Here is a 27,838-nt window from a genome sequence, read left to right as displayed (position 1 = left end):
TATAAAATTCTCTGTGTCACAAAACATCCACTTCAGCTAAAAATGCAATACAGTAGAACACACTTATGACAATCTTCCGGGGCCACAAAAACTTCATATAACAACCGATAATTACTATAAGGCAGCTAGATGAAGTGAAGCATAATAAAGGTTGTCGGGCGGCTGTGTGAAAACTATAAAATTGAATGAAATATTCGAACAGACTTCAGTGGTAAGGATGACAAAGCTGCCAATTCTTCGGACATGCTTCCTTTTTCCTACTTTCAAAGAATCACCCAGAGCCAATCCTATAGCCAATACATGAGGTGTGAAGTTTTAGGCGCCAAAGCTCTTTCAAGTAATAAATTTTACTCTAATTGCATGTCCGAAAGTGCGTTCACGGAAACGATCGACGCATCCACGCCATTGCGGATTTAAATAGTGATCTTCGACGCAATGCTAAAATACTATGCGGTGAAACATATTGCAAATCCGAAGGGGCGCTGAGAGAGATTGGTTGTGGGCGGGGATTCTACAAATTGGATTTCCTGTTTTCTGCCTTCTTTTCAAAGATTTAGCGCCCCGCTGAGGTGGTCTAGTGGCTAAGGTACTCGGCTGCTGACCCGCAGGTCGCGGGTTCTAATCCCGGCTGCGGCGGCTGCATTTCCGATGGAGGCGGAAATGTCGTAGGCCCGTGTGCTCAGATTCGGGCGCACGTTAAAGAGCCTCAGGTGGTCACAATTTCCGGAGCCTTCCACTACGGCGTCTCTCATAATCATATGGTGGTTTTGGGACGTTAAACCCCACAAATCAATCAATCAAAGATTTAGCGTTACATTGCCTCCGAGTTCGCGCAACCAATAGCCAGAATTCATTGTATTAACCACTAATGAGGCTTGATGGCACTGGTTTAAGAACAAAAGTTGACGGGGCAGCAGCGTTTCAGTGCAATAACCGATCTTTCTTAAAACCGGTATCCTTGTAAGCAGGTTCAGCTGTAGCAACAAAAATTTTGCACTCACTCACAATAGATTGCACTCACTGTAAGAGCTTGCAGTGAATGATACTGAAAGATGCGTTCTTTCATGATGAAAATATATGACGTGACCAATAAGAAGCAACCGCAGAACTGCGTAACATGAATAGATGACCACATTCCTTGTATTTATTATTGCGATAGATATTATATGAACCGTTTTGGCTGCTTTTTATTGTTGCCATCACTGCCGCCATTCACGGTATATATACACGCATCTATATATACAGGAAAACTCAAGAAAGAAAAAAAAACCATCTGCACGCGGCACCCAGCTCGTCGCAGTGCACTAGCGGGCTCTTATCTCCCACGCGTACTTTTCCCCACGCATGGGGGCGGGAGGGTTAGGTGCTTGTGCGCTCGCGCCTATCCTTCGGTGGTGAAGATAGTGTGCCTTGGCCTTTCACCGGAATGATTGCGTTAGTTACCTCGGCCACAAAGGTCAACTTCACTTGCTGAGCAGGCCCCGTTTGCGAAAAAAGCGTGCTTTCATAACACGGTGCAGTAACAACTGGAACAAGCGTTAGTTTGCACTCATATCTGTACCTATAATCACGGTTTGTACGTCGTTTTTGTTTAAACAATGTGTTAACCGACGAGTTGTAAGCATTGTTAGTTAGCTCTCGTCCTGCCTGTGTTGTTTTAGTGCGTCATTTGTGTGTGAGCAGCGCGCTGCACGTTTTAATCTGCTAGCCTTTCTCAGCGTGACATTCCAAGTTATTGCTATTGAATTTATTGCTTCACCCTTACGGCAAAACTGTGACTTTGATGTCTTTTTATTTACCTCTCTCTCTCATGAGGAAAAGCCAGTTTTGTCGCAAAGACGAAGTAAAGAATCTTTTGGCAGCAAATTGTGAAGTCCCACGAAAACGATTAGCTTCTGCAGTATATGGGAGCACATTCCCTAGCCGTAAACTGAATTGAAATGCAATAATAATAATATGAAAATCGCGAGGCATGCACCAAGGGCGTAAGACTTGAAACAGAAAGGCCTGAAGATTTCAAAGTCCAACTGCTTGCTTCCAGGATGTTGTGTGGATTTGGCTTGTTGATGTTAGGTTTGTTATAGCTAGCTTTTAGGCGATATTAAATTTATTTTGGTGTTAACCTTCATATTTAGATAATCAATGGTCAGTGCGAGGTTTACCCTATTTCTGTGGAACACTCCTGTCAATGAATGGTATTTTTGTACTCCCTTAGTACACACCGAAGTTTTTAAGGTCGGCTTTGACAGCTTCGCTGTTACAAACTTTTATAAGAAGAAAATGGCTGGGGTACCAGGTGTGTGGGGTTTCTGATTCGGGCTTCCACTGGCATCAGCAGCCTCCAAAATTTGGTCCCGGAGCACAACGTTGCTGTCCAGCCAAGTGTGCAAGTGCTCCATTTCGAATTTCTACGCCGGAATGTGTGGTGTATTAGCCTAGACTGAGTTTGGACATGGAGTTGTATTGGCATACTGAGTTTGTCATGGACTTATCCTGCATAAAGTGAGTTCGCGCTCTTACGTAATACCAGCGAGATTGAGCAAGTTTAACACGTTACACTTTTCAGTGCATAGAAATTTTTTGAACAGTTTGCATAGGTTGATTTAGCAGTGCTTTCAGATAGAAGAAAAAGAAGTTTAATCCTTATATATATCAAGCGTGCTTCGAACATCTGAAACTTACTTATTGTCAATACTGATGCGATATAGTTGGTCAGAAAATGCCAAATGGGCCCATATTTGCTGCAACCAACACGCCTACGCCTGAACGTATGTCTTGTCGAATATAGAATAGGCTCCATGGTTTGGGAGCTTATTTTTCTTGAAATTCGCAGGATGTTTTTTGTAGTTTATGTTCCAGGAAAAAATTCCGTGTTTTTCTTTTTGTATTTTGCGCAACTCATCTATTCTCCAAACGACCCTGTGGCACTATAAGTCGGTGCAGTGTGTTCTAATTGCTTTCATTTCCCATGAATATGATTTACATCGTTGCTGATAATCCTATTTCTCTATTATTTCATTACTTCTGACTTCTTATTCATTTACCCTGTTTACCAGCGGTGCTGTAAGCTCGCCAAATGAATATTTTTGGGGAGGAGGAGAAGGCGGTGAGCTGGAGCGAGTCAAGGTGCTTCTTGGCCTTTTCTCTCAGCTTGTCTTATCATCTTGGAGAAAAATGAAAGATTTATAACTGATGTTATTCATGATACTGAGATATATCAGATAAAATAAATAAAACCCAAAACTTGTCAATAAATTAAGTGTATTTTAGACACATAGAAGGTTTGAACGCACTAACACATATACACACAAGCAAAAACACTGGAGTTGTTGGTTTATAATACTACTTTAAAGGTTACTATATAGATGCAAGCGTACAGTACGGACGAGGTTGCAGCAGCTGGTGGAGGTGCGCTTCTTTCGAGTTATGATACCTAGCTCTGACAATGCGCTTTCGAAGTCATGGTTTATAGTATAAATCTTAATTGTTAAAAATTCCACCGGCCAGTATTAGATTTCCTTGGATACGTCCGAGAAATTCTACTAGTCAGCATATAAATTTCTCCAATATATCCGAAAACACGGAGCCATAAATATATGTAGATTTTGTTTTTACAGTAGTTGTTGAAAGTGCTAAAACACACCTTCGAAGAAACTTGCATTTGCTAAACTGAACGCACAATTTGAGCTGTCATCGAGTGGAGAAAAAATGAATTATCGCTCCTAGATGACCGCTATTTGTCTGAAATAGCCAGAGCAGTGCATACTCTGTGCTGCAGATGGCGCCACATGTCTTAGCTTGCGTACTTGATGTGCGGTTCTTGTTGTATAGTTTTAATGTGTGCTGCGTTGTTCATTCGCCGTTTAACTGCATTATTTTTTTACGTTTATTGTAAGGTTTCTGCAACGAGGTAGTAGAAGCAGCATTTAAGCAAGAGTTGGCTATCCTTAAGTCCGGAGCACTTGAGGAAGCCGGGCTGTCACATGCTGGTTTATGCTTTGATCATAATCTCTAGTCTTCGGTTGGCATAAGGAAGACAAGACCGCATTTATACAGTAAAATGACAAGCAAGCACCCCCCCTCCCCCCCTTCTCCTTATGGTGAAGGATAATATGACAGACATGAGGGTGGGCGCTTGCATGGTCGTGAAGCAAAATTTATGATGGAAACCGGATGGCCACTAGAAATAAAAAAAGTGCCCATACATGTTTCTAATACACAATGCTTTATTTATTTATTGTTTTTATGCCCCCTCGTCGTTGTCAAACTCATTATACAGCTCCTCAGAGTCGGGCGCAAAAGATAAGTCCGCACGCTCGGTTTGCAGAGACCTGCGGTCTTCCTTTGGTACATCGCGACACCGAAGAGCCGGCTGTGCAGCATGCGATCCTCTGAACAATCTATAATGCCTTAGATATGTCACACCCGCGGAATGGTCGAGTCACCGTGTTTACCGAAGAAGCTTCCCAAGCCTGGGATCCGAAGCACAGGACATCTTGCCGGGATGGTTTCAGGAGGCCTCAGAGTAGGGGAGGGAGCGCTTGATTGGTCATTCGCGTTTATTACAGATCTACCCAAAAAAGGGAGGAGGGTTGCTTGCTCGGCATTTTACAGCAGTCTAGTCATCTGCAGCGCGCGTTCGTGCCAAAGAGAACTTTTTAGCCTTTCGTTCTTCGAGTACTTCGATTTGAATATAGTTCGGAGCAATTTAAAGCCCGGCCTACACAGGAAAGCTCAAAAGAAGAACAAGGAAGATAGGCGAAAAAGAAAGAACCGGAAAGGAACAGAAATTACACCATCTCCAACTTTAAAAAACCATGAGTTGCATGCAAAGCAGGTCACGGGTCTACTTAAAGTTTCGTTCATCACGGGCACCTTGCTCAGTGTTAGCACTTCCTTGCGAGGGGAGTACGCCATAAATTCACGGTAGTTTCTGTTGTTGTTACTCGTCCCAAACTTTTATTGCGATAGCAATTATATGGACAATCTGGGCTAGTTTTAGATGCGAAGCAGCTCTTTGATTAGCCTATGCAACGCTGACCCCTAGTCCACACCGCACTCCCCTGGCCGCAGGTGTTGGGGCGGTGCCAAGTAGGTCACGCCTTAACTCGCAGTGCAAGCGCTTGGACGGCACTCTTTTCTTAGCCTGTTGCCACTCGCCGCTTGACATCTCTCTCGCTTCACCCTCTCCACCGCTCGCAACGTTCGATCGCTTCACCTTTTCCGCCACTCGCAACGCTCAAGCCCACTGCTCACTTGGGAATCATCTCACCAGTGCCACCACTGTGGGCGAGAAGCCGCAAGCCGGCTGGTGTGCGCGCCTTGAGAATCTCGCAGCGCTGACAATGTGGACAGCGCGCCGCTGCTTGCCGCGCGATCTCGCAGATGGGCGGGATGCCGTCGCGGCATGCTTCCCGCTTGTGTGCGCGTACTTTTTTCGGCTGTCGCCGGCGTTGCGAGGGTTAAATAAGCCGATCGCGTTCGCGAATTGCGACATCAACACCAACGAGGCGCGAGCCAGGGAAACCGGACGCAAGCATCGGCAGTGGAAGAAAAGCCACACCGACTAGGTGCGAGTCAAGAACACCTATTGCGTTCGGGGATACAGACGGCGCGCGGATAACACCCACGAGACGTGAGCCAAGGAAGCCGAGCGCAAGCGTCTCCAACGTGTCCCGCCTTCCGCGTCCTTTCGTTTCAAACAAACGTTTACTCGAGTAAACGCTACATTAAGTTTCACTTCAAACCATTCTTCCAGCACCTGCGTCAACGCCCGTTTCCACAGGGTCAACGCCACACGAATTATTGCTGCTTCGCATCTCGCCATGGTTCCTTTCGGGGAGATGGTCCATAGTTTTTAAATGCGAAGCATTTCTTGGTGAACTTCGGTGACTTTGAGCATATCTATATATCATCTATCTATCTATCTATCTATCTATCTATCTATCTATCTATCTATCTATCTATCTATCTATCTATCTATCTATCTATCTATCTATCTATCTATCTATCTATCTATCTATATATCTATCTATCTATCTATCTATCTATCTATCTATCTATCTATCTATCTATCTATCTATCTATCTATCTATCTATCTATCTATCTATCTATCTATCTATCTATCTATCTATCTATCTATCTATCTATCTATCTATCTATCTATCTATCTATCTATCTATCTATCTATCTATAAAGCCGCCTACAACTTTTAGCTCTCCCGGCCATTTGAATAATTATATCGTCGCCAAACTTGGTATGGCATAACATGACTATATTACGAGCATATTTGACAAGTCATAACATGAAAATCATGACATTTATGTCGTGAATATCACGATTTACATTTCATGGGCTTGCTGCTCTTGCGGTGGTTTCGTTCACATGACATGATGCAAAACTGGTATGGTATTACAGGATTTCATGGCAAACACAAGCGGCAGACCCTAACAAGAAAATCTTGACATGCTTGTCATGTAACAACATGACTACACGCCATGCTGATGATGCACTCGCGGCCATTTCTCTTGGTTCGCATATATCAAACTTGGTATAACGGGACGTGAATGGATGAACAGCGTATGTTAGTGATGCAGACAATATAATCATGAGATGCGTGTCATGTATAAACATAACTTCATGCCACGCTCATGATGCAATCGCGGCCATTTTGCTAGCTTCACATATGCCTAATTTGTTATTACGGAACGTGAATAGATGAAGAAGGTATGAGACTGGTGCAAACACGATTAACGTGAGATGCGTGTGATGTAGCAACATGACTACATGTTACGCTCATGATGCGCTCGCAGCCGTTCCGATAGCTTCACATATACCAAATTTGGTATTACGTAACGTGAACAGACGACATAGGTAAATGACGCATCCAAACATGATAATCATGACATGCATGTCATGTAACAACATGACTACATGCCACACTCATAAAGCGCTCGCGGCTGTTTCGCTAGCTTCACTGCCAAATTTGGTATTTCTTTACGTCAATAGATGACGAACGTATGTGACTGGTGCCAACATGATAATCTTGAGATGCGTGTCATCATGACTACAGGCCACAGTCAAGGCGCCAATACACTTCGACGTGACCAGGCACACGTGCTCTCCGGCGTTCTTTTCGTCGCGTCACGCAGGCGTTGCCACGCCAGGCGCCGGTCCTGCCTTACACTCGCAGGCACGCACTGCGTTTCTTTGACGCGTGCGCACTTCAGCACGTCCAGCGTCCCCCCGTCTCGAATAGAGGCAGGCGCAGTGCTGTCTGGGTAACGCATTGGCGCCAAATGCAGCATGCCGCATATCGTGATGGTTGCCGTCCGGCCGTGCCGATGGACGCTGGTCGTGCCAGTCGCGCTTGGTGTCAGACTATAGAGGGCTCGCGTTTTGCTAACGTAGCGTCGCTGTGTTTAGCGAGTGCGTGCGTCAACGTTACGTTGCAGTATACTGGGCCCTTAATGATGCACTCGAGACCGTTCCGCTAGCTCCACATATACCAAATTTGGTGTTACGTGCACGACGTGAATAAATGACGAAGGTATAGGGCAGGTGGAAACATGATAATCATGGTACACGTGTCATGTAAGAACATGACATGATGCCACGCTCATAGCGTGCTCGCGGTCGTTTCGCTAGCTCCACAAATAGTAAATTTGGTATGACGTGACGTGAATAAATGACGAAGGTAAACAGCACATCCAAACATGATAATCATGGCACCGGAATTAAGTCATGTGCGGTACCATTTACCTCCACCTCGCGACATTGTGCTGATTTTGAAGCGACATGTCAACCTTTCTCATTCGTGCTTCACATATCATCGTGTCCCACTGTACGTGGGATCTGCAAATTTTTTATCGATGGCGAAGCACCGTTGGTGCATGTGGAAGGTGCTCTGCTCCGACAACGAGCCGTCGCAAGCTAACATGAAGCGCAAGGCAAAGAACACAAGCACATTTGATGCTGTTACAGAGACGCTTTAGCTATGGCCTCTGATATTGTGAGCTGGTGCATATTCCCGGAACTGCTGCTGAAAAACATTTATTTACAGATGTTATTTACAGGGAGGGTGGGAACGGTCCTTAAAGGGCCGCCCCGTACAAACACTAGGTGAGCTCCCTCTTACGGGAGCCCATTGGCGTTGGCCGCGGCCCGGGCACGCTCGACCAGGGCCCGTTGGGCCGTCAGGTCAGAGCAGCCGAGCAGGGCTGCCTCCCAGTCCTCCCGCGAAGGGTTGGGTAGTGGGGTAAGGTTTGGGGTTTTTTGGCATGCCCACACCATGTGGAAAATGTCAGAGGAATTTTACTCACAATGCGGGCACTTCCCCGTACAAGCGGGGTCAAAGTGTTTCATGATTGCCGGGCACAATAGAGTTTTAGTATAAAGGCGAAGGAGGATTCGCTCCTCCGCCTTCGTGAGGCCCTTACAGGGTTTCGGATAGACGTTATGGCCGGATTGGTAAAATTGTGTGACCTCCTTAAAGGTGTAGGCGGGATTGGGTTCGAGTTCCGGATCGGTAGGGGACGAGGATGGTGCCCGGAGATTGAGCGCGCGGGCGGCGGCATCGGCCGTCTCATTACCATCGAGGCCCGTGTGAGCCGGAGCCCATATGATCGTTCGGTGCACGGGGGCACCTAGGTAGCTGCTGTTCTGCAAAATTTTGTGAGCACGGTACGGAATGTATCCCTGTTCAATATTGCGACAGGCACCCCTTGAGTCGGTGATGATGACCCTCGAGTCCTGATCTGCGGCGGCTAGTGCGATGGCGATCTTCTCCGCGTGCGTAATGTTATGTGCACGGAATGTGAGTCCGTTTACAACGGTGTTTTGGTGGACGACCGCAGCCGTGTACCAACCACCGTGGTGCGAGCCGGAGGCGTCCACGTAGAATACTCCGAATTTGTGGCCGTAGTGTCGAGCCAAGGCTTCCGCCCGCGCGAGGCGACGGCCACTGTATTCGTCTCGGGTCATGTTAGCCGGAAGAGGGCGCACGTGCAAGGAGTATCGCCAAACTTCTGGAATCCGTACGCGCTCTTCCGTGTGTATTGAATGATTGATGTGTAGCCGGGCAAGGAGGCGGCGACCCGACGGCGTTTTAGAGAGTCTAGTATATTGGTTTGTCAAGTGCGCCTCTCTCAGCTCCTTGAAGGTGTTCACCATTCCCAAGCCCAAAAGGCGCTGGTTAGAGGTGCTGACAGGAAGGTCGAGGGCGCGCTTGTAGACTTTGCGGAGAATGACTTCGAGTGCATTCTCGTCGGATTTGCGTAGGGTGAGGTATGGAGCCGAGTACAGGACTCGGCTGGTTACGAATGCATGTGCCAGCCGCAAGGCATCTTTGCATCGTAACCCCCCGCGCTTGTTGGAAACCCGGCGGACCATCCGGCCCACCTGGTCCCCCACCTTACGCAATTTGGCCAATGTTGTGTCTCCTCTGCGATTTTTGTGTATAAAAAGCCCCAGTACTCTAATCTCATCGCGTTCGGGTATTGGTCCGCTGTGAAGGGAGAAGTCGATTTTTGTGGTGCACTTTGGTGAGGGGCGTATGTGCACGAATTCCTATTTGGGCGGGGAGCACTGAAGGCCGCAGCGACGGGCATAGTCATCCACGATGTCCGCCGCTCGCTGCAGGCTTGCCTCCATGTCTCCTGTCGAGCCGTGTGACGCCCATATGGTGATGTCGTCGGCGTGCAGCGCATGCTGTATGCCTTCGACTTTCGCCAGCTGAGCGGGGAGTCTCATCATTGCCACATTGAATAGGAGGGGCGAGAGCACCGCTCCATGCGGAGTCCCTCTCGTGCCTAATCGGTAAGGGCCGTGTTCAATGTCCTGAATCCGAATGTATGATTGTCGGTCAGTGAGGAATTGTTTAATATAGTTGAAAGTGTTTTGGCCGCAATCCACCTGCGAGAGATGTGTTAGAATAATTTCGTGGGTCACGTTATCAAAGGCCCCCTTCAGATCCAAAGCGAGCACAACTTTTTCATCCAGGGGATACTCGACTGGATCGAGGATCTCATGGTCGAGCTGAAGCAAGACATCTTGCGCGGACCGGTGTGGGCGTAACCCGAACATGGTGTCTGCAAATGCATTTTTGGTCTCCAGGAACGCGCACAACCTGTCGCGCACCATCGTCTCCATTAATTTTCCCACACAAGAAGTAAGGGAGATGGGGCGGAGGTTGTCCGTGTTAATGGCTTTGCCCACTTTGGGTATGAAGGTGACCAGGGCGGTCTTCCACTCAATTGGTAGGCTTGTTTTCCCGATCCAAATGGAATTGATGTAGACAAGGAGCATGGTGTAGGCCGAGTCAGGAAGATTGGAAAGTAATTTCACGGTGATTTTATCCCTTCCCGGCGCCGTTTCTTGCCTCATTTTTGCTAGGGCTGCCTTCAGGTCGTGTAACTGGAACAGTTGATCCAGCTCCGCGTTCTCGGTACCTGCATACGAGTACGCCGGCCCTCGGGAGTCCTGCTGTGTGCATAGATATTGGTCTCGGAGTTTACATGCCAATTTGGCTGTGTCTCCGTCGAAGCTGTGAAATGCTCGTTGCAGATGCTTTTGTGTCTCTGTTCGAGTTTTGGTCGGATCAATCAAGGCGCGGAAGAGGCGCCAGGTACTCCGGCTAGACATTTGTCGAGCGGCCGTGTTGCGATGGTCCACCCAGTTAGAGTCAGCGAGCTGGGCCGCGTACTCTGCTGCTCGCTGGGTGAGCTCAGCGATGCGAATTTTGAGCTTTCGGTTGTGTTTTTGCCGGCCCCATCGGCGGACGAGGCTGCGCCGGGCCTCCCAGAGGTGAAGGAGATGGTTATCCACCGCCGGAGTCGCCTCGGAGAGTTTAATTTGTGTTTCTGTGGAGCGTAATGAGGAAACCAGTTGCTGGGACCAAGCATGGTATCCTTGCTCCTCAATGGGTGTCGAATTGGCGTATATTTGCCGAAACTTCGTGTAATCGGGTAATTTTGCCTCTCCGTAGGGTCTTGCGAAAGGATAGGTGCGAATGGTAGTGTTGAGTATGCAGTGGTCGCTGCCGAGGGTCTCTTCAGTGTTGACCCAATCCGCATACTGAATGTTTTTTGTGAGGGTAAGGTCCGGACATGTGTCCCGGGTCACGAAGTTACCCACGCGAGTTGAGTAGGTAGGGTCGGTGTGAAGAGTTAGGCCCAGCGTGGACATAAGTTCCGCTAATTTACGTCCACGTTTCTCTTCACGTGCATACCCCCAGAGTGTGCTGGGGGCATTAAAATCACCCACGATCACCAGAGGGTCCCTGCCTGCAGCCTTTGAGGCGCGGCTAAAAAGGTCTGCGAATGTAATGTTGCTTAGTTTCGGTGAGCAATAAATATTTAGCACGTGTAGTAGCGGGTCCTGTTTACGCAGCGGAAGGAGTGTCACCATCACGTACGAGAAAGCTGGCTTAAGGTCGAGATCAACTAGGTTGGCCGTATAATTTTTGTGCACGCAGATGCAAGATAAAGGGTCCTGCTGAAACGTAGTATAGTTTGTGAGTGTGGCAGCACTCCCAGGCTCCTGGAGGGCTACCACAGCAGGAAGGTTTTGAAATGCTGCGAGGAAAAGCCGGAGGTTGGCGCGCTTAGTGTGAGCCTTAAAGCCCCGACAATTCCACTGGGTGATTTGGATGCGAGTGGCCGTATTGTATCGTGGGGACTTCCGAATTCTAAGGGTGCCCGCCATGGTCAGTGGAGTTAACGAGCTATTGCAGTGGCGGTGCTCCCGAGCCAGCACTCACGGGGAGGGGGGTGTCCTCAATTCCGGAGGCGGAGCAGCTGTCATCATCCTCAAATTCGATCTGTCGTCGAAGCGTTTTAAGGTACCGGCCAGACACGTCCTTAATTGGGCCGGATCGTTTGGTGAAACGCGCAACTTGTTGGGCTATCAGGGCAGGGATGGTTTCTGTCATTTTAGCAATGACGGCATTTACAGCCGCTGAGATTTGGGTTTCGAGGACAGTTATACGGCTGTCCATACGGACCTCAAGGGTGTTCACACGAGCCTCGAGGGCGGCAACCGCGTCTGCCGCCCCCGCCACGGTCTCACTCTCCATTACCTCTACTGCGGGGGGAGGAGGAGGGGAGACTAGTTGGGTCTGTTTGGCCTCGGCTGCCGCTAGTCTTTTCTGTAACGCTTCGATTTGTGCCTGAAGTTTGGCAATAATATTGCTACCTGTAGGCTGCCACAAACCATAGTGCGAATGCGCGTGTGCGCCCGACGAAGAAGATGAGGCTCGCTGGCTGCTCGAGCTCGGAGCCAGACTGGCCAGTGCTGCAACCGCTCTTGCAAATATATTTTTCGAATATATTCGCAATACTTTGTCTCGTTACTCACGTAACATATTTGGTGGAGGTGGAACGATCCCCGTCCTCACCACGCAGCTCCGCAGTGGCCGCATCCTCCAGCTTCCCGCCATGGCTTCCAGTGACAACGCGTCCGCTTCATCATCTGCGGCTTCCCCGACAACCTTTGTCGCCGTCCAAACACCACGTGATCCCGGGACATTTTCTGCGCAACCTGGCCTCGACGTCGACAAATGGCTTCGCCTTTATGAACGGGTCAGTCAAACTCACCGTTGGGACCCTACCATGATGCTCGCTAATGTTCTCTTCTACTTGGACGGAACCCCGCGTGTCTGGTACGAGACAAATGAGTCCGAACTCACCAGCTGGGACACGTTCAAGGAGAAGCTACGTGACATCTTTGGGGACCCGACCGGTCGCCACGCAGCTGCACGACAGGAGCTGGCTACCCGTGTCCAGTCGCCAACTGAATCGTATGTGTCATACATCCAAGAAGTTCTCGCTCTTTGCCGAAAAGTGGACGAAGCGATGTCTGAGGCTGAAAAGGTTGGACACGTTTTGAAGGGGATCGCGGACGACGCCTTCAATTTGCTGGTGTACACTAACGTCTCGACCATCGACCGTGTAATTCAAGAATGCCGCCGTTTCGAAACAGCAAAAAGCCGTCGGGTGCGCCCTCCTTTTTCTCGGTTGCCAAACACGGCGGCTACGTCCACCTGCTCCGATTCTACCGTCACACCGCCCTTTGAGCAGAGTGTAACGCGTATCGTTCGACGGGAACTTGAAGCAGCAAGTCCAGCGCCGCTTCAGCCCACTTCTTTCGAACATACGATACCGACAACCCCCGCGATCTCCGTTATTCAGGCGGTCGTACGACAAGAATTCGCCAACCGCGGGTTCCCTGATGCTTGCCCCATCTCTTGCCCCTCCTCCAGACCAATTCCCATTAATGCACCTCGACGTGACCCATTTGTTGCTCCACGATCTCGCAACCCGGCGGAATGGCGAACTCCTGACGACAAACCGATCTGCTTCCGGTGCCACCGCGTTGGACATGTCTCCCGCTACTGCCGTGCCTCCTGGACGCCGCCACATAGGAGCCAGTTTTTCGCACCTTATAGCCCATATGAAGATCTTCGCCGGTATTCGTCCAGCCGTACCGCCCCTGCTTTCGACACGTCTAACAGCCGCCTTCCTGCTCGTTCTCCGTCCCCTCAACGCCGTCGTTCCCCGTCGCCCCAGCCACGCCGCCATCACTCGCCGCCTAACTTTTCATCGTACCCGACGGAAAACTAGACAGTGCAGCCCCTGGAGGTAGTGCTGCATCATCCCTGTCTGAACCAAACCCTCCATTGACGCTTCATACGAACAAAAATCTTGTCGATGTACACGTGGACGGTATTTCTCTGTCGGCACTAGTCGACACTGGCGCTCATGTGTCCATAATCAGCGTTCATCTTTGTCGCCGCTTAAGAAAAGTACTCACGCCCCCTGCTACCGAAGCTGTACGTGTGGCCGATGGCGGCACTGTTCCTGTCATTGGCATGTGTACGGCTCGCATACGCATCGCCGACCGTTACATCCCTGTTCTATTCACGGTGCTCCAGAACTGTCCTCATGACCTCATCTTAGGGATGGACTTCCTGTCGACCCATTCTGCTCTGATCGACTGTTCCGCTGGTACTCTTTGCTTAGACCTTCCTCTTCAGCCGGATATTCACCCTGAACCTCAACACGGCCTTTCTGCCACAGACTTCCTCCGCTTACCGCCTAAAGCCCTCACATTCACCGAATTCGCCACGACCTCACCCGTATTGGATGGGAATTACATCGTCACGCCGATTCCTGATGTCCTACTGGCACGTGACGTCACCGTCCCTCACTGCATCGTAACTGTAGCCTCCAACCGGACCCGTCTACCCGTCATAAATTTCGGCTTCACAAAGCAAGTCCTCCCTGAAGGCATCCTAATTGCCACGTTGCGGTCCTTAGCCGATGATCACGTCACCACTTTCGCAGCCGACGCATGCCCCAATTTTCCTTGTCGCCCACTCGATGCCACATGCCTCGACATGTCAATACGTCCCATGATCGACCCTGACCTTCCCCCAGCGCAATCAGCCGCTCTCGCACGCCTTCTAGCTTCCTACCGTGACATCTTCGACCTTGACGACCGCCCACTCGGCCAAACTTCTCTTGTAAAGCACGGCATCAACACCGGTGATGCTGCTCCCATTCACCGTCGACCGTATCGCGTGTCCGCGTCGGAGCGCCAGATCATTCAAGCTGAAGTGAATAAGATGTTAACTAAAGGCATTATTGAGCCCTCATCAAGCCCATGGGCGTCACCCGTCGTCCTGGTTAAAAAGAAGGACAACACATGGCGTTTTTGCATCGATTACCGGCATCTAAATCGAATCACCAAAAAGGACGTGTATCCTTTACCACGTATTGATGACGCCCTCGATTGTCTCCACGGCGCACGCTACTTTTCATCCATCGACCTTCGTTCTGGTTATTGGCAGATTGCCGTAGACGAGAAAGACCAAGAAAAGACCGCCTTCATCACTCCAGATGGCCTATACCAATTCAAGGTTATGCCCTTCGGCCTATGCAATGCCCCCGCCACGTTCGAACGTATGATGGACTCTCTGCTACACGGGTTCAAATGGTCAACATGCCCGTGTTACCTAGACGACGTCCTCGTATTTGCACCTACGTTTGAGACCCACCTTGAGCGTCTGTCGGCCATTCTCGACGTCTTCCGCAAAGCTGGCCTCCAGTTGAACTCCTCGAAGTGTCACTTCGGCCGCCGACAGATTACCGTGCTGGGCCACCTTGTCGATGCTTCTGGTGTGAGACCGGACCCTGAGAAAATTCGTGCCGTCACGAATTTCCCAGTACCCCAATCCGCCAAAGATGTCCGGAGCTTTGTGGGACTTTGCTCCTACTTTAGGCGGTTCGTGAAAGATTTTGCGGCAATCGCCCAACCACTTACCGATCTTTTGAAGAAAGGCGTTCCATTTTCGTGGGGGTCCACTCAAGCTGCCGCCTTCTCTCACCTCATAACACTTTTGACGACGCCCCCTATCCTCGCCCACTTTGACCCATCTGCCCGAACTGAGGTCCGAACTGATGCCAGTGGTCACGGTATCGGAGCCGTTCTCGCCCAATGCCAACAGGGACACGACCGCGTTATCGCGTATGCTAGCCGCCTCCTTACACCTGCAGAGCGTAACTATTCGATCACAGAGCGAGAATGCCTTGCTCTTGTCTGGGCGGTCTCAAAATTTCGTCCATATTTATATGGCACTCACTTTTCCGTCGTCACCGACCACCACGCGCTCTGCTGGCTTTCATCCTTAAGAGATCCTACAGGTCGACTTGGTCGCTGGGCTCTGCGACTGCAAGAATACACCTTTTCTGTGATATACAAGTCTGGACGCCTGCACCAGGACGCCGATTGCCTTTCTCGCTATCCAGTTAACCCATCGGCCACCATACCTGACAACGACGCCTGCGTGTGCTCCGTTTCTCAACTGAACCACATAGCCGACGAGCAACGCCGTGATGCAGCCCTACGAGCTATCATTGAGCGCCTCGACTCCTCCCCATCGAACCGATCCTATCGCTCGTTCGTACTCCAGAATGGCACATTATACCGGCATAACTTCCATCCAGACGGCCCATCTCTGCTGCTTGCCATACCCAAACACCTCCGCTTGGCTGTACTCCACGAACTTCATGACGTTCCTACTGCCGGTCACCTGGGTGTGTCCCGCACATACGACCGGATTCGCCGTCGCTTCTATTGGCCAGGTCTGGCACGATCCGTCAGAAGATACGTCGCGGCGTGTGAGGAATGTCAGCGCCGCAAAACACCATCGACGCTTCCGGCTGGGCGCCTTCAACCACTCGATATTTCTACTGAACCTTTCTTTCGCGTCGGCTTGGACTTACTCGGCCCTTTTCCTCTGTCTTCTGCTGGCAACAGGTGGATAGCTGTGGCCACAGACTACGCCACACGCTACGCAATCACACGCGCCCTTCCAACAAGTTGCGCCACTGACGTCGCCGATTTTCTTCTACACGACGTGATCTTGCAACATGGTGCTCCACGCCAGCTGCTCACGGACCGAGGCCGCACATTTCTATCGAAAGTCATAGCGGACATTCTACGCTCTTGTGCAACACGCCACAAGCTCACTACGTCGTACCATCCGCAAACAAATGGCCTCACAGAACGCCTGAACCGAACCCTAACTGACATGCTTGCAAAGTACGTTTCCTCAGATCACTCTGACTGGGACATCGCTTTACCATACGTGACATTTGCCTACAATTCTTCGCGCCACGACACGGCTGGTTACTCCCCTTTTTTCTTGCTGTTCGGCCGCGAACCCACATTATCCCTCGATACGACGATTCCATTACCAGCAGCTCCAACTTCACAATATGCTCTGGACGCCATCAGCCGGGCCGCCCACGCACGCGAAACCGCTCGTGCTCGCCTTCTGACCTCCCAAGCAAACCAACGGCGTCGGTACGACCAACGACACCGCGATGTGCACTTTTCGCCCGGTTCGTTGGTTCTGCTGTGGTCTCCGACCAGGCACGTTGGCCTGTCTGACAAGCTGCTCTCTCGGTACACAGGGCCCTACAGAGTGCTTCGTGAGGTGACTCCCGTCACTTATGAAATCACTCCTGCTGCCTCGCCGTCTTCATCCACCCCTAGGGCCAGCGACATCGTACACGTCGCACGCCTGAAGCAGTACCACTCGCCCAATGATCTTGACATCTAGATGCGCCGAGACGGCGCCTTTGCCGACGGGGGTTATATGCTACCTGTAGGCTGCCACAAACCATAGTGCGAATGCGCGTGTGCGCCCGACGAAGAAGATGAGGCTCGCTGGCTGCTCGAGCTCGGAGCCAGACTGGCCAGTGCTGCAACCGCTCTTGCAAATATATTTTTCGAATATATTCGCAATACTTTGTCTCGTTACTCACGTAACAATATTTTGGTCGGCGTTACGCGATGAAGAGGGGATGATAGGGGGGGATGAGGAGGCAGCTCTACCCGTACCACCCACCTGCTTTCCGTTTTTGACGGCGTTGGCCCATGGCCCGGCTTCGTCGCATGGTTGCGCCGTCGGCTGCTTTTCGGTTCCTCCTGTAGGGGAAGCGGGCTTGTCTGTCTTGGCGACTTCCCGGCGTGGTGGCTCACTGGGAGTCTGATCTTTGCGTCGTTTTTTGGACGCCCTTTTGAACTTTCCGCCCTGTTGTGCGGCCACCTTGGAATTACGGTACTTGGCCGTACATGCTCGAGAGTTTGTGGCGTGTGCTCCACCGCACACAGAACATACGGGTACTCATTCATGAGGGGCCCGCCCCCCCCCTCCTCCACAAGCGGAACCTGCTGTCCACACAGGCCACACGTATCCGGTCGTGGGTTGGGACAAGTGTCCATTCGATGGCCGACGACACCGCACTTGCCGCAGGCCGGAATCGTCCGGTAGTAGGGTTTGACGGGGATCAGCATTGTGTCGTAGTGAACAAAGCGTGGTTTCTCCTTGCCGGCGAAGGTTACACGCGCCTTGTTCGATGTGCCAAATTCACGCACCTCGACGATGGTGCCTGACCTCCAGCGTACGCTCTCTCGGAGCGTCTCCGTCGTATCTGTGTTGCGGACTACGATGACTCCGTGACAGACATTGCTACCATCTTGTCGCAGGTACCCGTTGAGCAGAACCTGCCTGTGCTCGATGTTTACCGCGAAGTCCCCGATGATTTTGTCCGCCGTGTCAGGGTCCGGGGTGTAAATCACGATCGAATTTTGCTCTCTCGATGGAATAACTGTCAGCGTCTCAGCTCGCTTGGGCCCGAGGTATGCCTTAAACGCAGTCCCGTACCAGTTCTCTGAGAAAGCATCATGCAATGAGATGCACTCTCGTGGCTTTACGACTATTACATAGTCGTCCGGACTCGGTTTCGGAAACGGGCGAGGCTTACATTTGGTGAGAAACTTGCTCTTGCGTCCCAGAGCGCGCGAAGCGGGAGGCTGCGTCTTGTCAGCTGGCGTGCCGGATGCCGAAGCAGCGGCGGACGCCGCCTTCTTGGTGTTGGCTTGCGAGCGGCGTTCCACCGCGTCGTTGAGAGCTTGGCTCCGAAACCTCGGTGAAGAAGCAGAGTTTGGCGTTTCGGAAATCGTAATCATTTTCCACGTCATGGCATGCGGGTCGTATCCACGCTGCATGAGAGTAGCGTCCATGTTGCCTCGGAAAGCCGGTCCCACGCCACCGGGCGTCGGCGTCGCCGTTTGGCTTAACGGCGTCGCCAACGCGGTCGGGTGATGATCGGCCGTAAAGTTGTCAAAAACCGGCCCACCTGGATGACACTGGTATCCACGTGTTGCCTGTGAGTTGCCGAAACGATTGATGCTGGTCTTGACGGGGTACTGTGAAGTTGCCCGTGGTTCCAGCCGAAAATCAGCGGAGCCGAAGCGCAGCATGTCCTACATCATCGCGCGCTTGCAGCGCCCCCCCCCCCCCCCCCCCCTAATCCCGGAAGCCAAGCTTTCGGTGTCTTTGACGAATCTCTCCCTATTGGCGCTGGAACGTGTCATGCCGTTTTACTTCTCGTCATCACTCACAGACGTCAGCAACAGCCCAATCACCAACAGAGAGCACTGTGGGAGAGAATGTGTGAGAAATAGAAGGGCGCTTTTGTACGGCGCTTCACTTCTTGCGTGAAAGCTGAGGTGGTGCAGCACCATACACTACACGTCGCGGGCCAAGGAGCTGGAGGTTCGTCGGCTGGTGCGGGAAGTTTTTCTTACTATTCTGTTTTTTGTCATTTTGTGGCATACATTATATCAACGTCATATTCGTGACCAAAATACGTCACTGAGTTCCTGGTGGACTCTGGGGTAAACTTCTTGCGTGTTAAAAGAGCGACTGAATACTGAAGAGATGCTGAAATCGATTTTTTGAATCAACTGTCAAGATTTCACTTCCGACCATGCGCTTTTTCGGCTAACATTCCTAACTTTTCTCTTTCGGAGCCTGTGATTACAAAAACCCCTTAGTGAGCCAATATTTGTCAGCGAAGTTTCAATAGTATTCGACAGCATGACTTAAAATTGGGAGGACGCTTGAGACTCGCCTTCTAGAGTAGATTTTGATGGTGTAAGCGGGCCCCACGCACATATTTTTCTTAATTGATAGCCAAGCTTCGGCTGTAGGTATCTGCTACAAACGTTGGATCGAGAAGAATAAAACAAAGACAAAAAGAGTGGCAGTTGATGCTGTTTTTGTCGCTTCTTTTTTTGATTTTAAGTTTGCGCCAAGGCTTTCAAGTAACGATGTAACAACATAGCGTACTGTTAAGCATCAATGTTGCCGCAAGGAAACGAACATCCAGGGACAAAACATTGCCCGATATTAACTATCCTTGCCTACTAAACGTACATATTATCATGCAGTTCCCACTGCACACAATTTTTCCTTTTGCGAATCAGTGGAGGGCCCACTATGTATACGCGTCCGTTGGGCAACACGCGATCTACGCCACTGCTTCCTTTCTGATGCTTTTACTGATGAGGAGGAGGACGTTTCTACCCTTCTGTTACGATATATTACATAACTTGTAGACTCCTCGCACTACATGGCATTCATATTAAGCTTATCCTAAGCAGCTCTGATGAGTGTCGTAGATGAGGTAGGACAGTGCCTGCTGCGCAGAAGGCCTAAGTTCAAGGCTGAGGTTCCAGCGTGTTGGCTCTCGCTTCAACGCACCTTCGAAACTTCGAGCTAACGTTACCAGCCATGCTAGCTAGGCCTGGAGTAATTGCTGTGTGTTGTGTGCAGGAAACTTATTGGCCGTATACTTCACGCAGAACATCCCAGAGTTGACGAATTTCAGCTTAGAGGTTGTGCACATTTGCGGTCACAATGAAACATGAAAAGTGTTTGATGGCTGTCTTGTGGTTTTATTGTACAGTGTACGGTGAATAGCGTAATTCAATTTGCCTGATAAGTACGCTTTAAGGCGAACATGATGGAGTAAAACTCGCTGAAAATGCAAGTACACAGAATAACTTGCAGTTCTTAGTATTTTGCTGCGAAATTTCTTGTTGGTGGGTACCAAAACCTGAAAGAAAAAAGAAAAACACACTCAGGCGTGGCATGCTTTTCCCTTTCTCTCTTTCTCTCTCACACACACAAACACACACACACACACGCACGCACGCACACACACACACGCACGCACACGCACACACACGCACGCACGCACGTGCTCACACACACACACACACAAACACACACACACACACACACACACACACACACACTACATATTGTGCATCACGTACGCTTCGTAAAACGTCGGTATTTCTGGATAGGGTGATCCATGGTGCTTTATTGTGACGCTGAAGAACGAGCTCTGAAAAAAGGAAAATACACGGAAAAGGAATGCATGGCCACCTAACTGAATACGTCAAACAAATTGTAGTTTCAGCATACAATAATGTAAGCCATGGCAAATATCTAATAGGCAGACAATCATAAATTGGCATTTTGGTCAAGAATATTTCACCATTTTGCGTCCACAAACAATTAAATAAGCCGCTTGCTACGATTCACACAACATTAACACGACCACGCTAGAATATTCATGAAGTGATAATTTCATTTTGTAGGTTGGCTGGGTACAAATAGGGCCGTTTTAACGTAGTAACTACGAAAAAACATAAAATGTACTTTTTGGCATAGAGATATCGCTTTTACTTGGTATTGTTTGTGTCGGAAATTACGGAAATTACATTTTGCTACATAAGTCATGCATGACTTAAAACGTCTCCATGATTGCACAACTTTGCATATAAAAGCCTGTAAAAAGCTATGAACACCATTAAAACATCATCGATCTTCAATAGTTTCGAGAAGTTACGCAGAACTCTTCTCGTCTTCTCTCTTAACATGCTAAGAAAACGACTATCAACTAGTTCAGATTCATCTTCTTAGCTAATTTAGTCAGGGGCTATCTCTTTGCAAACGCTGGAAATTACTATTTTTTGAGGGGGAGGGGATCTCATTATTCTTGTCGTTAGCCGAGTTGTGAACTGAAATGACATCCTTACGAAGTGGTGCCACCAGCTGAAGCACTCGAGGTGGGAAAGCTGGAGCTACCACCATAGCTAACACCGTAGCTACCGCCGTAGCCCCCACCGTAGCCACTCCCGTAGCCACTTCCGTAGCCATTCCCGTAGCCACTCCCGTAGCCACCCCCGTAGCCATAGGGGTAGTAGTAGTCATAGCCGGGGTATACAGAGCCAAAGCCCTGATCATATCCGCCGTATCCGCTGTATCCACCATATCCACCGTATCCGCCATATGGATTGCCCCAGTTAGGATAACCTACGCCGAAGAAGAAGGAATTAGTTCAACATGCAACATAGGGCCATAAGGTCCTTCCTAATATTTTCGAAAATGGACTGTTTCATTCAACTGATTGTTTAAAATTTGAAAATCTTGGTTTCTTTCAGTGTTTGCCACTGAAAAAAATTGCTTAGCAAGTTTTATTTTTTGAGGTCACAAACAAATACATAACATTGTAGCCATGTTTACTTTTTACCAACTGCTGAGAGTATCTTGCACATGTTCAGTGAAGATACTTTTCCAGATATTGGGTGTTTGGTTCGAATGCAATGATTTTTTTTTCTGCTCGCTACTTTACGTGCGTGCTCTCACTGCTATGGTGGATTCTTTAGACTTGTCATTGTTTCTAGATTTTTTTTTACTTATATGGTAATAACTGCTCCCTAAAGAGTACACATTGCGACGGTACTTTTGAGTCTGCTCCTTCATTATTTTCTTCATTTTGTTTGCGATTGTGGATGTTTATTTGTGAAACAACAATGAAGACGATGACAGCGACAAGGACAACAGCAACAACAATAATAATAATAATAATAATAATAATAATAATAATAATAATAATAATAATAATAATAATAATAATAATAATAATAATAATAATAATAATAATAATAATAATAATAATAATAATAATAAATATAATAATAACAATAACAATAATAAAACTATAATAATAATAATAATAATAGTAATATATCATACAAGTACATAATAAAGAAAGAACAGCCCAGACGTGAGTTATCGTGAGGGTCCTAGAGTTTATCTTGCCTGCAACACAGATCAATAGACCCGCAGAGTGACTTGTTGGGCGAGTTGGTTCATTTAATTGCGATCGTGCTTGTCCTTATATGGTGTTTCTTTGCGCCATAAGCTCGTTAACCATTGGTCCAGTGTGTTGTGATTATGGCAGGTTGTCTTGTAAAGCCGATATCTATAAATGAACTAAAAAAGCCTGCAGTTCGTCAAAGATTTGTAGGAATTTCTCTAATATCAAGGGAATACATAGCTACAGCAACTATTTACGGGCAAATAATAATCACAGGAGGGAGGTAGTTATGGAAGCTAACTGAAGGCTTTTGCCTAGAGAGGTTACAGCAAAAGGAGTAATTTCTTGCATTGCGAACATGGCACAACAAATCTTGCAAGAAAAGGCACAAGATATGTTTATATGTCAGACTAGCTAGCACTATCATATGTTGTTTATGAATTAGGTTACCTAACGTGGTGGTTGCCTGATTTCTGTAAATAAAAAAAGAAAAGATTGCCTCCCCCTCCCCAAAAAAGCAATAAAAGAGACCCAGCAAAACAAAAGCAGTGTAAATTGAACAATCATTGTTATACAAAGCACAATGTTAGCTTAGGAGTAGATTTTTTAGCACTATCCATAAAAAAGACCATGCCGTACTGATGTCTAGAAGATAGAATCGTTTTGGGGTCTTATGACTGAATTGCTCTTGCTACCAAGCTCAACAATATTATTTGAACTCTTAATACCTCTATATTTCTACCTTTATTTCGCTAAAACAAGTGAATAAACTTATTTTGTAATAAATTAATAATTGAAGTATTGGTGACATTTGAATTTGGTGGCATTTTGCAAATAGGCACACGCTTTTTACGGTTAACTACCTGTTTTAACGTCACAACTTCTTTGCAGCTTCTATGAAGTATCTCCCAATTTTTTTTTTCACCAGCATCAGTGACTGCCCGGAAGACGATATTCCGTCGTATGCGTTCTCATGGTGGGCAGATCCACTGATTTATTCTGTAAAGAGGGGTTTGAGGTGCGGCTCTCGAAATCACCTTTCCTCAGTACCTATTAAAAACTCCTGCCACTTCATTTCATGTCATCGAGTGTGATTTTTGTGCAATGAGCTGCATAGTATGCGCGATCCTGAAAATGTATAAATTACTCGCATGGCAGTGAAACACTCGCTGAAGCTTCACTGGCAAAAAATTTGTTGCGTCTGTGAATGCATTCAAGAAATGACAAGACCTAAACGTAAGAGGTATTTATACCATTCTACACTATTTTGTTTTACGAAAAGAAAGAAAAAAAATGTTTGTGGGTAGAGTATGAAGGCAGAAGGAGGAAGCGAGTTATTTTATTAAAATTGCCATTCTGGGCGTCACCGATCAAAAAGACAACAGTGCTGCATAGCTATTATTTGAGGCCTAGCATTTGTCTTTCGCTGCACGCAGTGTGTTTATAAGGCCTAATGAATTTCCCATATAAATGATGATAAGCGTGTAACAAGCGGGTGTGTCAGTGAACCCCGATCCTCATATTCGTAAGGTGAATGCTTTAAAGTGTAGTCAGCAATGTTAAATCACTTTGCGAAAACGTATCCTATTTAGGTATTACCGTAGCCGTATCTGGTTACACCCACGCCGGCACCTCCACCCAGGTGTGCGCCTAGTTCGCCTCCGACTGAGGCGGTGAACCCTGGGAATCCACGTGGACCCACTCTCTCGACGCCGGCATACAGGTGACCGGCTATTCTGCCATTTGCTTCGACGTCACTTCCGAGACGACCACCTCTTGCCGCAGCCGTCAGTGCAGCTGTGAGTAGAACACATGCAGATAATCAGAAAACTATACAGGGCAATCGAGAAAACTAAATATTATGCCTTAATAAGCTATGAGAAAGTCATGCACGATGGAAAAACAAAGGCGTAGAACTAAAGCAGCGAAGCAGAGACACCCGGTGCTACAGAGCTGTCAAAAGAATGTAATCCTTGTGAACCTAAGCAACTGCTCACTTTCTTTGTGCTTTTGCTGATGATGTGTAAATGTGTCGAAGCGCATTTTAATGTGTGGGTTTTCAAAACACCCACTCGTTGTTCTGTTCACATATTTTGACATCTGACGGGATTTCCCGCTTCTGCCACGCAATATATGATGCGTTAACGAGACACCCACTACATGACATTCCCGTAGTGTTTTTTCTAAAGCAGTTTCAACAAACAGTGCGGCTCCGTGGTAGAGCACCTGCTTTCTAAGCAGAAGGCCTTCAATCCTCACTCGTACTCAGAAATTTTCATTATTTATTGTACTTGCATCTTTCTGAATTTTTCGGTCACGAACAATATGGTGATTTTTCGCTTACAACCAATGATGCTTGCAGCAGAATTTTGGCGAAACAAGATCTTTAACGCTATCTCGTTGATACTTAGCAACGTTCACAAAGAAGCCGCAAAAAAGCGCAAGTTCAATAATTTTCTCGCACATAAAAAAATGTCATTAAAAAAGAGACACTGGAATGCGAAAAGGATGTGAATAAGTTGCTTAAACAGATTTGTACAGCCTATTTAAGATAATACAAACGAAAGCACATATTTACATTGTAACATTAAATTCTGAATGATCTTCACTAAGTTGAAAGCACGTGTTCCACTTTCTTTGGGCCACCTCCGTTTTTTATTCCTCCAGTGTATATTTGACTGGAACACTCAACTACGCAAACTTATTAACAAACACGCAATCAATGAATATTAAACGAGTTATAGTGAGCATGAGTAGCACTAAATACTCACAGAAAGAGAATAACCATAAAGTCGTGCCCAGTGACGAAAAAAAAATCTACAAGCTACTCCATGATGTTTTTTAAAAGAAGCCCGATTCTGCCTATTATCAGCTAAACTGGTAACTTCGTAGCTCAGCTCAAGATGACGCAGATACATTATGAAGAAGAAATGTCGGCAAAAGTACAGAAAGGTGTCTATTGGGTTAGACCACCACGTGAAGCGGAGACTACACCAGCTACTCTGAGAAATGAATTATTTGCCTTAATATCGGTCGCGAAATATGTGCAGAACATCGTTGGCGCAAACTTAAAAGACGAAAGAAGATACTCAAAAAAGTGCGCTTTTCCGAGTCTCTTCTTTCGTCTTTTGAATTTGCGCCAACGATGTTCTGCACAGTTACACACCAACTAGCCCAACAGCATACGTTACATCGCGAAATATATTTCACAGTGAACACGATTGAGTGTAAGAGAGAACAACGAAAAGAAAAACAACCGTAATCGGTGTGTTTCGTATTTGCATCTTGACCACAGTTCTTTTTAAAGTAATCTTTCAAATTCATAATACGCGTGTTGGTGAAACAATACAGAATAATGGAAGTGCTCCTAATAATGTACCAACAAAATAAATAGTGCGCTTACCTCGGTAACTGTGCATGCTCCCTGTTTTCACAGTTTCCTAGATTTGCTGGTGCAGTCCAAAGCTTTCTAATAGCCAATTTTAACTTCGGAAGATTTCATTATGCCACGGCTTTAACAACTCTTTGGACTGCTGCTAGATGTTGCGGCAGTATGCTGATAAGGCTCTACATAAATAAACTAACACAAGGATAGACCACAGGAGATCTTAAGAAACAACAAATGGTTCACCCAATAAACATTATTAAAGTGTGTAAATAAATTAACAGGCGAGTCACCTGGCTGTCTATAAACTAGACAAAACATCTCACCGGTTGAAAGAAGGCAAAGAACGACGAAAACTTTCATTTTGCGGCGGTGTTCGCTGAGCTCTTTGAAACAGTTGATCTCTGATCACAGTTTATCGAGTTTCGAACTTCCTGCTTGCCTTTATTGCAATAAAATGACGACAGACAACTATTCTGATATATTTCATTAAGTCATTGTTAAGTGTTATTGTCACCGAACCACAGCTGGTTATGAAGCTTTTCGAAGCTGACAAAGCAAGAACAATGTGGAGCATTGTAATGTATGTTAAGCGAAAAAAGGACAAATTTTTAATAGAAAAAATTCGGCAGATCCCACGTACCCGGGAATCGAAGTTACGCGAAGCATTCGGAGGGAAGGTGACCTTGTTGCAATTTTTTATTGAGCAACAATTTTTTTCTTTAGTTCATGACGGTAAATATATGTACAATTGTTGCACACAGAGAAATACGTTGAAGAGCTGCAGATATTTATATATCGAGTTGTTTGCACTTGCGCAATGTTCAATAGCCACACCAGAAGCCGATATGAAGCGCCTATGCTCGCTTGGACACTGACATTGGACAGTGCTACATAAATCAACTTCAGCGCATGGCAACTAACCACAATACCGATAACGCAACGTGACGGCTGTATTAGAGTATTTGTAATGTTTTCAAAATTGGCCAGGCAGCACTGCAACCACTATCGACGTTTTACGAAGACTAGCGTCTATTTGAAGAGTAGTTCCGAGACCTGGTGTAGCTCTGTGGTGAAATTCATTGCCACGCAGGATGCTCCGGTTCGATTCCAGCTGGGACCCTGAAATTTATTCTTTGCATTTGTCGGGTCCACGCTACCTATGTCAGGTATATCTTAATAAAATTGCCCATGTGTGTTCTCGTCGTTTCTGCGTAGATTTCAAGTGTCAATCACCCATAGCACATACCCACATACCAGCGGGACATACCCGCTCCTGGGTATGTGCCACTGTCTGGCCGGAAGCGTTTGAAGACGTACGCGACAGGATTGTGATATTGCCACGTTCCATTTCCCAAGTTTTTGTTATCGTTTTGAAACACCACACGATTCTCGGCGCAAACCGTGCCTGCAGGTTTCGAGAAGGTTCCGGACTGTAGTAGATCATTTCGATAAGATCACGCCCACTGTGCGAACGGTACAGATTGTTCTGGAACCTACGCCACCGCCAGCGATAACGCTAGAACATTCGACGGCAAGGGTATAAATGCCGACGCGCTTCGCCGCTTGTCAGTTGTTGATCGAAGGCCGACGCTGCGTTCGCCGCTATCAGTCCGAGACTGCTATCTGTGCAAGACTGCTGCTGTAATTAGACTTTCCCTTTACCGGGCACAGGTTCGCCCAAATAAACAGTTAAATCCAAACACGAAGTTTTCTGTCTTCGGTCACGTCACGACACCGTGACATCTGGTGGAGGTGCTGCTTCGTTCATGTACCGGACGCCCCCGTCAAGCCGTGAACCCAGCCCCCGTCGCGGAGAAAACACCGACGCCAACCAAGAGCAGCGAACAAGCCGCCGACAGCAAGGTCTCCCACCGGAGTACGGCCTTCTATAAGACAAGGCGCGGAAGACCAAGACCATGACCT

At 47.9% G+C, this 27,838-nt stretch overlaps 1 protein-coding gene across 2 annotated transcripts; it reads right to left on the bottom strand.

Moving 5' to 3' along the window:
- Window positions 1-20,290: 20,290 nt before the first annotated feature.
- Window positions 20,291-26,384, bottom strand: LOC119174340 (uncharacterized). Of its 2 annotated transcripts, XM_075895749.1 has the most exons (6): window positions 26,239-26,384; window positions 24,127-24,324; window positions 21,609-21,740; window positions 21,464-21,572; window positions 20,696-20,766; window positions 20,291-20,472 (listed from the first exon to the last, which is right to left on the bottom strand). In XM_075895749.1, exons 1-5 carry the CDS (start codon window positions 26,273-26,275, stop codon window positions 20,742-20,744), a joined length of 501 nt encoding a protein of 166 aa, XP_075751864.1. In that variant the 5' UTR covers window positions 26,276-26,384; the 3' UTR covers window positions 20,291-20,472; window positions 20,696-20,741. The 2 variants fall into 2 exon arrangements, with proteins under 2 accessions (XP_075751864.1, XP_037281101.2); XM_037425204.2 differs by having other exon boundaries at window positions 21,464-21,740.
- Between the last annotated feature and the right edge of the window lie 1,454 nt (window positions 26,385-27,838).

This window comes from Rhipicephalus microplus, chromosome 5 (assembly GCF_043290135.1).
Source record: "Rhipicephalus microplus isolate Deutch F79 chromosome 5, USDA_Rmic, whole genome shotgun sequence".
NCBI classification, from domain to species: domain Eukaryota; kingdom Metazoa; phylum Arthropoda; class Arachnida; order Ixodida; family Ixodidae; genus Rhipicephalus; species Rhipicephalus microplus.
Note: the sequence above shows the minus strand (reverse complement) of the source record. Positions and strands in the feature narration are given on the sequence as shown.

Coding starts and splice junctions, on each gene's coding strand:
- LOC119174340 (XM_037425204.2), bottom strand. CDS start 26,275: ATGAAAGTTTTCGTCGTTCTTTGCCTTCTTTCAACCG. Junction 21,741..24,126: donor TGTAACCAGATACGGCTACG/GTAATACCTAAA, acceptor TCTTCGGCGTAG/GTTATCCTAACTGGGGCAAT. Junction 20,767..21,463: donor TCAGCTGGTGGCACCACTTC/GTAAGGATGTCA, acceptor TCCTTTTTTCAG/AGCTCGTTCTTCAGCGTCAC.